Source organism: Erythrolamprus reginae, chromosome 3, assembly GCF_031021105.1.
Source record: "Erythrolamprus reginae isolate rEryReg1 chromosome 3, rEryReg1.hap1, whole genome shotgun sequence".
Lineage (NCBI taxonomy): Eukaryota > Metazoa > Chordata > Lepidosauria > Squamata > Dipsadidae > Erythrolamprus > Erythrolamprus reginae.
The window spans coordinates 10,748,138-10,764,852 of record NC_091952.1 but is presented as its reverse complement, the minus strand read 5'-3'; the positions used below and the strand labels follow the sequence as shown (position 1 = coordinate 10,764,852).

General features: G+C 42.2%; 1 protein-coding gene across 1 annotated transcript in view; it reads left to right on the top strand.

The window, feature by feature from the left end:
* Nucleotides 1-14,977, top strand: part of NTSR1 (neurotensin receptor 1) — a 154,433-nt gene extending 139,456 nt beyond the window's left edge. Inside the window, exons 2-4 of the mRNA XM_070744485.1 lie at nucleotides 9,105-9,306; nucleotides 12,354-12,444; nucleotides 13,867-14,977. Coding sequence (XP_070600586.1) covers nucleotides 9,105-9,306; nucleotides 12,354-12,444; nucleotides 13,867-14,116 — 543 coding nt within the window. The 3' untranslated portion in view covers nucleotides 14,117-14,977. The remainder of the gene's footprint in view (nucleotides 1-9,104; nucleotides 9,307-12,353; nucleotides 12,445-13,866) is intronic.
* The last annotated feature ends 1,738 nt before the right edge of the window (nucleotides 14,978-16,715 follow it).

Sequence of the window (16,715 nt, the reverse complement as noted above, 5' to 3'; positions counted from 1 at the left end):
CACCAAGAATTTGGGATCAAAAACCAATAAAGTTAAAATGGAAGTGATGTACACAGATTCATATATCCTATTGCAACAAATCCTTAGAAACCTATTTATTTTATTTTTCATTATTTTATTTAATCTAATTTATAACTTCCAAAGGACTCTGGGCAGCTTACAAGAAAAACAACTAAAAACAATTTATTTGTGAGCTGGACATTTTTTTTTTAATGGCAATTTGGGGTACGTTAATGTACTGAGACAAAACTGCAGGAGCAAAGAGAGAAATCTTGCTGGAAGGATCTAAATGGCTATTTAGGCAGAGTGTGCTGATTTGTACCTATATTTACTAATCGTGTTTGTTTGTTTTTTATTTATTTTGTCCAATACACAATAATACACAATGAAGGTTATAGAGGATATAGTAGAGAAGAAATACGAGATATAGGAGAGACTATAGGACAGGGGACAGAAGGTACTCTAGTGAGCTTATGTACGCCCCTTACTGACCTCTTAGAAATCTGGAGAGGTCAACCGTGGATAGTCTAAAGGTAAAATGTTGAGAGTTAGGGGATGATAATACAGAGTCCGGTAATGAGTTCCACGCTTCAACAACCCGATTACTAAAGTCATATTTTTTACAGTCAAGTTTGGAGCGGTTAATGTTAACCTTGAATTTGTTGTGTGCTCTTGTGTTGTTGTGGTTGAAGCTGAAGTAGTCTTTGACAGGCAGGACATTGCAACATATAATCTTGTGGGTAATACTTAGATCATGTTTAAGGTGTCGAAGTTCTATTTATTCTTTGTCCAATATACAATACATATGGAAGAGAATAGACATTAAGTAATATATATAAAGATAGAAAGTAAAAAAGAAGAGAATATATATGATATAAGAGATACGGAGAGAATATATATGATATATATATAATAGATAGATAGATAGATAGATAGATAGATAGATAGATAGATAGATAGATAGATAGATAGATAAGGAAAGAATATATATGATATATGAGATAAGGAAAGACAATTGGACAGGGGACGATAGACACACTAGTGCACTTATATACTCCCCTTACTGGCCTCTTAGGAACCTGGAGAGGTCAATCGTGGAGAGTCTAAGGGAGAAATGTTGGGAGTTGACACTATTGAGTCCGGTAATGAGTTCCACGCTTCGACAACTCGATTGTTAAAGTCATATTTTTTACAGTCAAGTTTGGAGCGGTTAATATTAAGTTTGAATCTGTTGTGTGCTCTTGTGTTGTTGCGGTTGAAGCTGAAGTAGTCGTTGACATCAGAAAGCAGACCCCAAATACTTTATTGGGTACTGCTCTCAACCTTTGAGAATTTTTAGAAGCCAGCCTTTAGAAGGATTGTGTGAAATGTATTTTAGCAACTGTTTAAAATATATTCCAAAGTAATTGGATGTGGGTTATTTACTGTAAATTAGTTTCAAACCTGTTTAAAATTGCACTGCAGATTTATGAGCCAAACTATTCTGCATGGAAGATTTTTTTAAAAAATGTATTGAATGCCAATGTATCTCTTATTAGATTTAACCCCAATTTTATCTCACTATGGGTCCCTAAACTCACCCCACCTCCCGGTCCATAACATGTGTTGCATTTTATAAACACTAGATTTTTATAACCACTGTGCTAATCTGAGCAATGCTTCAATAAAATCAATAAGCTTCCAGGGCACAAAATAATTAAATCACTGACTCCTGAAAACTGTTATAAAATCTTAAAAAAAGAAAACAAGCATCTTTTTGGACAATCAATTTGAGTTACAGGTTGCTGAAATTAGTATAATAATAACAAAAGAACAGTTAACCAGCAGCTGTGACTCTGAAATTATGAATATTGTAAAGTTCTGCGTACTTTGTTTGTTTATTTAGTTCATTTTTTAAAATCCTATTTGTATTATTTTTATAAATAAAGAACTTGGGGAAATGGCATCGGACCAGATTACTTATGGGACCATCTTCTGCCACATGTATTATTATTATTATTATTATTATTATTATTATTATTATTATTATTATTTAGATTTGTATCCCAGCTGCCGGTCAGGTCCCACAGAGTAGGCCTTCTCTGGGTTCCGTCAGCTAGACAATATCGCCTAGTGTGACCTAGGGAGAAAGCCTTCTTGGTGGGGGCCCCGTTGGAATCATCTCCCTCCAGAGATTCATACCACTCCCACCCTCCCCATCTTCCACAAGGCTTTAAAAACCCACCTATCATATATCTATCTATCCATCCCTTCATCCATCCATCCACTAGGTGGATCCATCAACCTATCATCTGTCTGTCTGTCTATTTATTTACTCTATCTATCTATCTATCTATCTATCTATCTATCCTGATTAGTTCAAGCCACTCCCACCTGATCACATGGCCGGCAAGCCACTCCTACCCAGTGACATGACCATTTAGCCACACCCACAAAATAAGCCACACCCACAATGTGGCAGTAAAACTTTTGGCTGCCGATTACTGGCTCAACTGTGTGTCAGTCACCATGCTGCTTGCTTGCTTCAGCTGCCATAGAAATTGGGAGTGGGAGGTCTAGGGATGGGAGGAAAGCTGGATATGTCTCCATATGTGTAATAGGGAGTTAGGGAAGAAAGTTCTCCTCATCTACTGTCTAATGTGTGTGCTGGCCAGCTGATTTTTGGCTCGCACAGAGGTTCTGGGAGGGTGTTTTTGGCATCCAGAGAGCCTCTGGTGGGATGGGGAGGGCATTTTTATCCTCCACCAGCTCCAGGGAAGCCTTTGGAGCCTGGGGAGGGCAAAACATGAGCCCAGTGGGTCCACCAGAAGTTGGGAAACAGGCCATTTCTGGCCTCCAGAGGGCCTTTTTTGGGGGAAACTGTTTTTGCCTCCTTAGTCATTGAATTATGGGTGTGGGCACCGGAGGCAGAAAAGGTTCGCCATCACTGGTATGTTTGTGTGTATGTTTGGTTTTAATAAGGGTTTTTAGTTATTTTAAATATTAGATTTGTCATACGCTGTTTTATTATTGTTATTAGCCGCCCCGATTCTACGGAGAGAGGCAGCATACAAATCTAATAAATAAATAAATGTATAGTCTGGAGGACACAAGGAAAAGGGGGGACATGATTGAAACATTTAAATATGTCAAAGGGTTAAATAAGATTCAGGAGGGAAGTGTTTTTAATAGGAAAGTGAACACAAGAACAAGGGGGCACAATCTGAAGTTAGTTGGGGGAAAGATCAAAAGCAACATGAGAAAATATTTTTTTACTGAAAGAGTAGTAGATGCTTGGAACAAACTTCCAGCGGACATGGTTGATAAATCCACGGTAACTGAATTTAAACATAAACATATATATCCATCCTAAGATAAAATACAAAAAAATAGTATAAGGGCAGACTAGATGGATCATGAGGTCTTTTTCTGCCGTCAGTCTTCTATGTTTCTATAAATAAATAAATAAATAAATAAATAAATAAATAAATAAATAAATAAATAAATAAATAAATAAATAAATAAATAAATAAATAAATAAATAAATAAATAAATAAACAAACAAACAAACAAACAAACAAACAAACAAACAAACAAACAAACAAACGGGTTTCCTACCCTAAAAGGAGGTTGGACTAGAAGACCTCCAAGGTCCTTTCCAACTCCTTTATTCTGTTCTGTTAATTTTGCTCTTTTAATTTTATCTTGATACCTATTCACTCTCATTGATATGTCTATGAAATTGTCAGTTGTCTTGAATTGAAACGAACTTTATTTACTTGTTCTAAAAAACAAAACAAAAATGGAAATGATATGAGTTTCTGGCCTCAATTTTATTTTCAAGAATGCTTCTTCGCTCCAGGACATTCTTATAACTTGTTAAAGGAAGCATCCCCGGAGAATATTGGAGAGTGGGAACAAACACCAGTTTTTTCCTTTGGTAAATTAGCATTGTGAACCTGGGCCTCTCTACTGTGGCAGAGTTTTGATACGGATCCCACGAGACCATCTCAAAGCGATCCCCTTTGGTCAAACGATTTCTCCATCTCTGGCTTCAACAATACTTTGTTGCCTGGTATAAATAATTCCCTATCCAGATAAAATATATTTATTCATGTATGGCTGAGATGTAGAAGCTCACAACTCCAAAATTATTCTGGGCAGCTTATGGCAAGCTAAGCCAAAGCAGGAAAGAAAAACAAAAACAAAATAATAAGAGGACGCTGTGCATCTGAAGAACCCACACTAACAAAAACCTATAGCAGTGATGGTGAACCTATGGCACAGGTGCCACAGGAGGCATGCGAAACCATATCTGTGGCATGCGAGCTGTTGCCCTAGCTCAGTTCCAATGTGCATGTGTGTGCCGGCCAGCTGATTTTTGGTTCTGGGAGGGCATTTTTGGCTTCCAGAAAGCCTCCAGGGGGATGGAGAGGGCAGTTAGGTCCCCCAGAGTGGATCTTCTCCGGGTCCCGTCAACTAAGCAATGTCGCCTGGCGGGACCCAGGGGAAGAGCCTTCTCTGTGGCAGCCCCAGCCCTCTGGAACCAACTCCCCCCAGAGATTAGAACTTCCCCCACCCTCCTTGCCTTTCGTAAACAACTTAAAACCCACCTCTGCCGCCAGGCATGGGGGAATTGAGATCCTCTTTCCTCCTAGGCCTTTACAATTTTATGCATGGTATGTATGTATGTATGTTTGGTTTTTATATTAATGGATTTTTAATCATTTCTAATACCAAATTACTATTGTACACTGTTTTATTGTCGCTGTTAGCCGCCCCGAGTCTCCGGAGAGGGGCGGCATACAAATCCAATAAATAAATAAATAAATTTTTACCCTCTTCCGGCTTCAGGGAAGCCTTTGGAGCCTGGGGAGGGCGAAACACAAGCTTACTGGGCCCACCAAAAATTGGGAAACAGGCTGTTTCTGGCCTTCAGAAGACATCCAGAGGGCAGGGGAAGCAGATTACGCCCTCCCCAGGCATTGAATTATGGGTGCGGGCAGGGGTGGGCAGCAGGCAGGATTCCACCAATGGGAATTAAGATGTATGCACAGCTCCAGCTGATTGGCGGCTGTCACTTCCTGGATTACTGGTCTCGACTTGGCTCTCCTTTTTCCCCCTGCTGCTGCTGCTGCTGCTGCTGCGTCTGTGCTCCTTGCTTTTTTCCTCTTTCCTCCTTCCTGGCCTCGGACGAGCTTCCCTCTCTCCTGCCCGGCTCCCCTCCAGCCTCACATGGCCACCTCCCGTCTGAGGTGCAAGCAGAAGGCGTGGGTGGAAGGGGTTCTGGCAGCACCCATTTGCCTATCTATCCAGCCTGAGGTGGAGGGGGCGACCCAGGAAGGAGAGCAGGGGAAACACAAAGCAAATTGTCACCCCAGCGAGTGACGCTTACAACTGACAAGGTTGTAAGTCGAGGACTTAACAGTTCACTTAAACCCGGGCCACTTTAAGACTTGTGGACTTCAACTCCCAGAATTCCTCAGCCAGCAAAGCTCAACACCTCACCTCAGCAATGCTGGCTGAGGAATTCTGGGGGTTGAAGTTCCACAAGTCTTAAAGTGGCCTGGGTTTGAGACCTCTGATTTAAACAATGATGACTGTTCAAGCCACTCCCACCTGCTAACATGGCCGGAAAGCCACACCCACAAAATAAGCCACACCCACAGTGTGGCAATAAAAATTTTGGCTGCCCATTACTGGGTGTGGGCACTGGCACATGTGCAATAGCAGGTGTCCACGCTCTTTTGGCACCTGAGGAAAAAAAGGTTCGCCATCACTGTCCTATAAGGTCCCTTCCTTTTCTTTTTTTTTATATTTTCTTTATTAAGTTTTCACATATAATTCAAATCATACATTATTCTGTTTTACATAATATAAACCATCTCTATTAACATTCTTATAGTAGATTTTTACCTGTTACATTCCATTATATACATTATATTTCGTACTTTTATTTATTACGTTCACTAATGGTAAATAAAACTATTTACAAGGTAGCTGTAGATTGTTTCAACTGTACTGTTGCTTCATATTACAGTGGTCCCTCGATTTTCACGGGTTCGAACTTCGCAAAAAGTCTATACCACGGTTTTTCAAAAATATTAATTAAAAAATACTTTGCGGTTTTTTCCCCTATACCACGGTTTTTCCCGCCGGATGACATCATATGTCATCACCCAACTTTTGTCCACCTTTAATAAATATTTTTTTAATAAACTGTAATAAAGAAACATGGTGAGTAATAATCTAAATAGTTGCTAAGGGAATGGGAAATTGCAATTTAGGGGTTTAAAGTGTTAAGGGATGGCATGTGATACTGTTCATAGCCAAAAATAGTGTATTTACTTCCGCATCTCTACTTCGCGGAAATTCAACTTTCGCGGGCGGTCTCGGAACGCATCCCCCGCGAAAATCAAGGGAATACTGTATATTGTTTCTATATTCTCTTTTGAACCCATTCATGCCATTTTTGCCATGTTCGTTTTGATTCCATGATTTTGTTTCCCTTGATTGAGTTAGTGAGTTCGTCCATCTCCACGCATGTATATATCTTATCTATAATTAAGTCTTCCGTTGGGGTCTGGTCATTTTTCTCTATAAGGTCCCTTCCAACTCTAATAAATAAATAAATACAAATAAAGGTGAGAAGACTTTCAACTCCACTAGCTTATTGAAGAATTTTATCAAGTGCGGTATTTATTGACTGCACTGTCCTGCTTTAGTGTAGCATCCCCGTGATTTAATTATATTGTTTTATTGTAAGTTTTTTACAATAGTGGAGTGTTGGTGACATTCTGAGATTTCAGCAGCTGCCCAAGAAGCAGGGCAGCGAGTGGAAAAGATTTATTTTTCTGTAAGCTTTCAAACCAATAATTTATCATTTTAGGATTCTACTGTACACTTTTATGGTGCCATTTATTATGTTGCAGGGTTTTATTGTAAAGTCTTACTGATTTAATGATTGTGCTTTTCTGTGGCCGGTTTATTTATTTATGTGTTCGATGCAGTGAGTTCTGAAAAAGATTTGGGGCTCTAGGAGCTGCGCGGAGGAGAACGTTTGAAGCAGTGGGCAGAAAGAGAGAAATGGCTTTTTTGTCATTTTCCTTGTGAATTCACACATTCTTCTCGTTTCTGAGCAACCACACAGAGGTTTTCGTCGCAGGGTTGTCTTTCTTTGACTTCTTAAATTATTTGTAGCCCGGAAATCGCCTAGTGTTCTCTCATTCATGTTCTAGCACAATTAAGATCAGCAAAATTATGTGATCCTACCCTGGAAATAAAATTTTTGCCGATCAATTTCCGGTCACAATTCAAAATGTTGGTTATGACCTATAAAGCCCTTCATGGCATCGGACCAGAATAACTCCGGGACCGCCTTCTGCCGCACGAATCCCAGCGACCGATTAGGTCCCACAGAGTGGGCTTTCTCCGGGTCCCGTCAACTAAACAATGTCGGTTGGCTGGCCCCAGGGGAAGAGCCTTCTGTGGCGGCCCCGACTCTCTGGAACCAGCTCCCCCCAGAGATTAGAATTGCCCCCACCCTCCTTGCCTTTCGTAAACTCCTCAAAACCCACCTTTGTCGTCAGGCATGGGGGAACTGAGATATTTTCCCCAGGCCTATATAATTTATGTATGGTATGTTTGTATGTATGTCTGCTTAATAATGGTTTTTTTTTAATATTTTAAGTTGTAAATTATTAGATTTGTCATGAACTGTTTTATTGTGTTGTGAGCCGCCCCGAGTCTATGGAGAGGGGCGGCATACAAATCTAATAAATAAATAAATAAATAAATAAATAATAAATAAATAAATAAATACAGGCAGTCCTCAAGTTACCACTGTTTTAAATATACAGGGATCCCTCGTTTAACGCGGGTATTGCGTTCTAGGACCACCCACGATAAATGAAAATCCGTGAAGTAGGGACAATAAATCTCTCTCCTCTCTCTCTCTCTCTCTCCCACACTCATTGTCCCTCCCATCCCTCTCTCTTTACCTGTCATCTCTCTGCCTCCATCTCTCTCTCCTTCTCTCTCTGGGAATCCTCGCGAGGGGCTCCTGGAGGCTCCGCTTCGCACCCCACCCAGCAGCAAAGCGTCACATGCCAGGAAGCTGCATGGGGACTCCGAGTGGCAGGGACAAGGCACGCACGCCGCTGAGTTAGCCGGTCCTGGCGGAGACAGTGGTGGTGTGGGTGGTGGGGGCCTGGGGCGTGGACATGACATTCCTGACACTGCTGCTCCTCAAAAGGAAGCCAACAGAGCCGCCTTAGCAGTTGCCGCCACCATCTCCGCCAGGACTGGCTAACTGAGCGGTGTGCCTGCCGGAATTCTCCGCTCTGCACCAGGTTAAGTCCCAGCAGCAACCTGCGATGCACCGAGTCTGCAAAATGTGAACCGCGAAGTGGCAAGGGATCACTGTATTTACAGCTTAGTATTCCCAGTAGAAATGTTTCTGTGTTTTTTGGGATGTTTTGTTTCTCTGCAGACTCGGGGCGGCTAAAAACAGCAATAAAACAGTATATAACAAAATCCAATACTAAAAACAGTTAAAAACCCATTATATAAAAACCAATCATACATACAGACATACCATGCATAAAATTGTAAAGGCCTAGGGGGGAGTGTATCTCAGTTCCCCCATGCCTGGCGGCAGTGGTGGGTTTTAAGCAGCTTTCGAAAGGCAAGGAAGGTGGGGGCAATTCTAATCTCTGGGGGGAGTTGGTTCCAGAGGGCCGGGGCCACCACAGAGAAGGCTCTTCCTCTGGGTCCTGCCAAGCGACATTGTTTGGTTGACGGGACCCGGAGAAGACCCACTCTGTGGGACCTAACTGGTCGCTGGGATTCGTGCAGCAGAAGGCGGTCCCTGAGATAATCTGGTCCGGTGCCATGAAGGGCTTTATAGGTCATAACCAACACGATCAGAAACTGATCGGCAACCAATGCAGACTGCGGAGTGTTGGTGTAACATGGGCATACCTGGGGAAGCCCATGATTGCTCTCGCAGCTGCATTCTGCACGATCTGAAGTTTCCGAACACTATAATACAAATCTCTAATCTCTTTTCTGCCCTTTAGATGCTAACAAACTTTCTGTATTCCCTCTCTTCCTGTCCAATCCAGGTCAACGTCTTCATCTCCTTTGTTTTCCCAATGGTGGTTATCTCCGTCCTCAACACCATTATAGCCAACCAACTTATCATCATGTTCAAACAAGCGGCCCAAGAACACCAAGTGTGCACAATTGGAGGACAGCAGACCATGCTGAGCATGTCCATGGAACCTGGCCGTGTTCAAACCTTGAAGCATGGAGTTCGAGTTCTACGTACGTAGCCCTCTGATTTGAAGCTACCTTCCTCTTATCTGATATTTAGTTTATCTGTACAGCTGAAGTCTTGCCCCTGTGGCTTGGAAATGATGTATTGTTTAGAAACATAGAAGATTGACGGCAGAAAAAGACCTCATGGTCCATCTAGTCTGCCCTTATACTATTTCCTGTATTTTATCTTAGGATGGATCTATGTTTATCCCAGGCATATTTAAATTCAGTGACTGTGGATTGACCAACCACATCTGCTGGGATTTTGTTCCAAGCATCTACTACTCTTTCAGTAAAATAATATTTTCTCATGTTGCTTTTGATCTTTCCCCCAACTAACTTCAGATTGTGTCCCCTTGTTCTTGTGTTCACTTTCCTATTAAAAACACTTCCCTCCTAAACCTTATTTAACCCTTTAATATATTTAAATGTTTTGATCATGTCCCCCCTTTTCCTTCTGTCCTCCAGACTGTACAGATTGAGTTCATGAAGTCTTTCCTGATAAGTTTTATGCTTAAGACCTTCCACCATTCTTGTAGCCCCTTCCACCATTCTTGTTTCTTTCAAAGAAGAAATTTCTAATACTCCCAACTATCTGGAGGTTTTTGAACCATCTAGGTTGATTCCAAGTAGTGCTTGATGTCTGTTTGTGGCAATCCACAATGTCTGGGGTGTGTTGCACTTCCTTCTCAAGAGATCATCTTTCAGATCCCATTATCACCACCATACAAAAAAATGTTGAAATCCTAGACCAATGATGGCAAACCTTTTTTCCCCTCGGGTGCCGAAAGAGCGTGCGCATGTGCTGTCACACGTGTGTGAGTGCCCACACCCGTAATTCAGTGCCTAGGGAGGGCAAAAACAGCTTCCCCCACCCACCACAGAAGTCCTCTGGAGGCTGGAAACAGCCTGTTTCCCCACTTCTGATGGGCCCAGTGAGAAAAGAAAGGAAGGAAGGAAGAAAGGAAGGAAGGAAGGAGAAAGAAAGAAGAAAGAAAGAAAAGAAGGAAGGAAGGAAGAAGAAAGAAAGAAAGAAAGAAGAAAGAAAGAAAAGAAGGAAGGAAGGAAGAAGAAACAAGAAAGAAAGAAAGAAAGAAAGAAAGAAAAAATGAAGGAAGGATGGAAGGAAGAAGAAAGAAAGAAGAAAGAAAGAAAAGAAGGAAGGAAGGAAGAAGAAAGAAGAAAGAAAAAAGGAAGGAAGGAAGGAAGGAAGATCACCATTTGACCATTACTTGGTTTTTAAAGAGGCATAACAATCCATGTGGATTTTTTTCTACAAAATGCAATCATGAACTGTATATTTATTTTTTCTCTAAAATACAGTTTGCACCCATTTTCCATCTTTACACACATTTCCCAAGCAAATAAGTACATCATAAAAGAGATGGACATTTATTTTTAAAAATTGGAATGCAAACATGTAGTATTAATTTATTAATGAAATTATGTTAATCTGAAAGAAAAAGAAGGTGACATAATTTTCATTACTGCCTGCATAGAACTGTCCAAATAATGTATCCAAGGACACCGAATTCTTGCTTCCCGTTGAACTATCACTATCTTGATCTGCAAACCCATTTAAGATACAGCCAATGGCACAGCTTCCTTTAGTTAGGAAGTGTTGATAGCAGTGATTGCATAGAATATTGCAAATTAACATAAAGGCCCTGTTAATTGATTACTCATTTACCAAGGCATGGCTAGATAGATGAGTGAATAAAATATAAGATTCTGCCTGATAATATCAGAGAGCATAAATAAGCAGGGGGGAAAAGCCTCGTCCAAGCCATCCAGTTCTAAGGTGGACTCATCCTTCCATCCTTCCGAAGTGGATAAAATGAGGAACCAGATTATTGGGGGCAATATGCTGACTCTGTAAACTGCTTAAAAGTACTGTGAAGTGGTATATAAGTCTATCACTATTACTATTGACCTTCCTTCCTTCCTTCCTTCCTTCCTTCCTTCCTTCTTTCCTTCCTTCCTCTCTTTCTCCCTCCCAGTCTTCCTTCCTTCCTCTCTTTCTCCCTCCCGGTCTTCCTTCCTTCCTTCCTCCCTCCCTTCCTCCCTCCCTTCCTCCCTCCCTCCCTCCCTCCCTCCCTTCCTCCTTCCCAGTCTTCCTTCCTTCCTTCCTTCCTTCTTTCCTCTCTTTCTCCCTCCCGTTCTTCCTTCCTTCCTTCCTCCCTCTCTCCCTCTCTCCCTGTCTCCCTCCCAGTCTTCCTTTCTCCCTTCCTCCCTTCCTCCCTCCCGGTCTTCCTTCCTTCCTTCCTTCCTTCCTTCCTTCCTTCCTCTCTTTCTCCCTCCCAGTCTTTCTTCCTTCCTTCCTTCCTTCCTTCCTTCCTCTCTTTCTCCCTCCCTCCAGGTCTTCCTTCCTTCCTTCCTTCCTCCCTTCCTCCCTCCCAGTCTTCCTTCCTTCTGCTCCCTCTCCCTCCCTCCAGGTCTTCCTTCCTTCCTTCCTTCCTTCCTTCCTTCCGTCCCTCCCTCCTCCCTTCCTTCTGTACTACTTGTGGTTGGAATGCAGTATTGCAGGCTAACTCTACCCACAGTTATGAATTAGAACCAGGAGAGCCAGGTCTTCAGAGCCTTTTGGAAAGCCAGTAGGGTGGGGGCAGTATGGATCTCGGGGGGTAATTGATTCTGAAGAGCCGGGACCACCACAGAGAAGACCCTTCCCCACAGGGCCACCAACCGACACTGCTTAGTTGACAGGACCCAGAGAAGGCCAACCCTGTGGGCTCTAATCGATCTCTGGGAGGTATGCAGCAGAAGACGGTCCCATAAATAGTCTGGTCCTAAGCCATGTAGGGCTTTATAGGTAATAACCAACATCTTGAATTGTGACCAGAGACCAATTGGCAGCCAGTGCAGCACACGGAGTGTAAGTGTGATGTAGGTATACCAAGTAAATGTCTTTGGATAATACTGGCTACTTGAAACAGAGATTAGCACGGCCCAGCTATAGTTGGACGCAATAGGTTTCCGTTTCCCTTTGCCTTTTTTTTTTACCCTTTTATAATGAGTAGCTAACTTTATTATTCCTTCCCTCTCCATTTCAGGTGCCGTTGTGATTGCCTTTGTGGTGTGCTGGCTTCCGTACCATGTGCGACGGCTTATGTATTGCTACATCTCAGAAAATCAGTGGTCAGAGTAAGTCGATGGATCCCTATCATTGTTTGGCAGAGATGAGCAGGATAAAGGTCGAGACCAGTGATGATGAACTTATGGAACGCATGCCACAGGTGGCACATGGAGCCATATCTGCGGGCATGCAAGCCGTTACCTTAGCTCAGCTCCAGTGCATGTGTGCATGGCAGCCAGCTGATTTTTGGCTTGCGCAGAGGCTCTGGGAGGGCATTTTAGGTTTCCAGGGGGCCTCTGGAGAGTGCGGGCTGTTTTTGCCCTCCCCAGGCTCCAGGGAAGCCTCTGGAACCTGGGGATGGCAAAACATGGGCCTACCAGGCACACCGGAAGTTGGAAAGTGGGCCGTTTCTGGCCTCCACAGGGCCCCTGAGGGGGCGGGTAGGTCGTTTTTGCCCTCTCCAGGCACTGAATTATGGCTGTGGGCAGTGAAGGGCTACCAAAAGTATTACTACACACTGTGGGTGTGGCTTATGTAGGACGCCCTGCATTTTCTTTCAACCTTTCAGTGCAAATTGGGTGCTCTGGGGTGGAGCTCCATTTTTCCTTCCCCACTACGTTTCCCCCTTGTCCGGGCAACAGCCCACCCCTGGCTGTGGGTACGCACACAATTTTGGCACTCGAGGGGAAAAAAGTTCCCCATTACAGGTCTAAATTTTTATCTCAGAACATCTTGAATGTTTACACTTTGAAATAAGGGCAAGCCACTTTCGGAGAGGGGCGGCATACAAATCTAATTTATTATTATTATTATTATTATTATTATTATTATTATTATTATTGTCAGTACAACACAGCAAACGAGATCACTATGCTGGATTTCGTATTTCATCACCAGTCGGGCGTTTCCCAAGCACCTAGGACTGCGTGATGTAGCGGCAAATTATGTTTGCCGATCCCAGTAAAGCGGCCTTTTGCAATTGACAGATGGAGATTTTGTCAATTCCGATGGTTTTCAAATGTCCGCTGAGATCCTTTGGCACTGCGCCCAGCGTGCCAAGTACCACTGGGACCAATTTCATGGGCTTATGCCAGAGTCGTTGCAGCTCGATTTTTAGATCTTCGTATTTCACTAATTTCTCTAGCTGCTTCTCCTCAATTCTGCTGTCTCCTGGGATTGCGATGTCGATGATCCATACTTTCTTTTTCTCCACGAACACAATGTCTGGTGTATTATGCTTCAGAATTCGGTCAGTCGGAAGTCGGAAGTCCCACAGTAGTTTTGCTTGCTCATTTTCGACCTCTTTTTCAGGCTCATGATCCCACCAGTTCTTTGCCACTGGTAAATGGTAGTTCCGGCACATATGTGTCTATTATTATTATTATTATTATTATTATTATTATTATTATTATTATTATTGTGTTGTTGTTGTTGTATTTTTACATGGTACACGACTGAGTATATCTTCCCCTTTTTTCCTTCCCGCTCAGCTTCCTTTATGACTTCTACCACTATTTCTACATGCTGACCAACATCCTCTTCTACGTTAGTTCAGCGATTAACCCGGTCCTCTACAACTTGGTTTCCACCAACTTCCGCCAGATCTTCTTTTCCACCTTCATTTCCATATGTCTGCCGTGGAGAAAGAAGAAGAAGAGAACCAAGTTCAGCAGAAAATCTAACAGCATCTCTAGTAACCATACTTTTTCTAGCCAGGTCACCAGAGAAACCACCTATTGAGACATCGGGACGGCCAAGAAGAAAAGAAAGGAAGGGTTAAATAAAGGTTCCAGCAAGACAGGAAACAGAACTTGTGAAAGGGGTCTGTCCTGTTTTCAGACATGACAACATCCAACTTCACCGCCGCATGAACATGTTTAGCCGATTGCTAAATCCATTGGAATGAATATGTGTCCATGGTTAACATTGAGGTGATGTTCCAGCCTTGGCCTTTGGCTTTTTGTGAGTTATGTCTCCATGTGTTGTCATCTTGATCCAGCATAGAAGTTGGGCTGTTGATGTTCTCCAGGAAGCTTTCTCATCTATGGGGTGAACGTTGGCCAAGCTTGAATGCCTCTTGCCAAGCGCCAGGGAAATCAGGAGATTCGGGCAATTCAAATGAGTATAAAATATCTATTGCAATCTTAAGCTTTCTAGAAGAACCTGGCCAACTGGCCGTTAAAGAGAAATGAGCGGGAGATAAGAAGTCGTTCCAAGGACTTCAATCTCTTGTAGGCTTACAGGGACTCGTGGCTTATGACACACTTGACCCCTCCCTCAGGCTAAGCCTGGCCATCTACTACACCTCTCTTTACTGTACTCATTTGGTTTCTCAGCTTAGAAGTGGCAAGGAGATTAAGATCACTTAACCTGGTTATCTTGAAAATGTAGGGAGGAGACGAAGAATGAGAAAGATTTCATTTGCGTAGGAAAGAACAGGAGTTTGGTTTTATGCACAGATACTCCTTGACTTACGACCACAATTAAGTGAATTTTGTCCTGTTTTGCAACCTATCGTGTCACTGTTGTTAAGTGAATCACTTAACAGTTGTTCAGCTCACAACTCATGCATTGTTAAATGAAATCTGGTTTCTCCTTTGACTTTGCCTGTCAGTACCGTATTTTTCAGAGTATAAGACAGAATATAAGACACACCTTATTTTGAGGGGAGGAAAATAGGGAAAAGAATTTGCTTAACAGGTATTCATCTGGCTTGCATCCTTAGTCTGGTCAGCTTCAGCACATTATTTTATCCCCTGGTTAAGGGCTTTAAATATATGTATATTCTCAGAGAGTAACAATGAAAGAACTTGCAAGCCAGTAAGAGCTGGTAACATCATTAGCACCTGGAAAGAAACAGTATGATCAAATAGAGCAATGGGGAAAAAAACCCTGCAAAGGCTTAGAAAACATTCTTCGCAGAGCGTAACAATGAAAAAGCCTGCAAGCCGGTAAGACCTAGGAACATTTTTAGCACCTGGTTAGGGCTGAAAAGAAACTTACTCAGAGCAAGCTAGAGCTTGAAATACACTTTCTCAGAGCAATTTAGAGCAATGAAACAAACCCTGCAAAGACTTAGGGCTTGGGAAACATTCTTTGCAGAGAGTAACAATGAAAGAGCTTGCAAGCCGGTAAGAGCTGGGAACAATTTTAGCACCTGGTTAGGGCTGAAAAGAAACTTACTCAGAGCAAGCTAGAGCTTGAAATACACTTACTCAGAGCAAGTTAGAGCAATGAAAAAAACCTGCAAAGATTTAGGGCTTGGAAAACATTCTTCGCAGAGAGAAACAATGAAAGAGCCTGCAAGGTAAGAGCTGGGAAGATCGTTAGCAGCTAAGTTAGGGCTGGGGGAAAAAAGCTAGATTCAGAGTATAAAACGCACCCAAATTATAGCCTCTTTAAGGGAGGGGGAAAGTGCGTCTTGTACACCGAAATATACGGTAAGTGATCTTGCAACCCCAGGACTCTGCAATTGTATAAATACTATGAGTCATTTGCCAAGCATCTGAATTTTAATCACATGACAACGAGAGTGCTGTAATGTAATATCTTTTTCCCCTCATGCAACCACCCTTCCCAAGTCAAACGGTACTACTCTAACGATGGCTTCGGCCTAACAGGTGGCCATTGCTGTCAGTTCAGTAAACAGGAGCAAACAAATTCGAACGGCAGGACCCATACTCTGGAAACCCCTCACTCTCACCCGCTCCCAACCTGACAGAGATGAAATATACGATGCCTAAGATAGGAATTTCATAGGGGAAGGGAGCATTGAATGTTTTCTAGGCCGGAGAGATAAAGTATAAAATGAATGAGTTAATTGCTTAATTAACAAACACACATCCAGATGTCTGCTATAAAGAACATTTTGCTCCCAGAGTACACTAGCTTAGAGGAGAAAGATCTAGTTAATGTTAATTAATGATAATTGCTTCTGTTACAACTGATAATACAGCGAGGGGAACAATTTCTGGGTCCTCCATAGAATATAGGGTTATATTTAAGAGCCTAAGCCACCAGAATAGAGCAAAAAAACCCAGGGGAAAACAATTTATTATTATTATTATTATTATTATTATTATTATTATTATTATTATTATTATTTTCACAAAAAACAGTAATACACAGCAAACAAGATTTATATGCCAGATTTCATATCGCAATATCACAAGTCAAACACTTCCCAAGCGTCTAGGCCTGTGTGATGTATTTTTGTATGACGCGTGCAGATCCAAGTACGGTGGCCTTTTGCAACTGACAGATCGTGATTTTGTCAATGTTTATTGTTTTTCAAATGCTGGCTGAGGTCTTTTGGAACAGCACCCAGAGTGCCGATAAC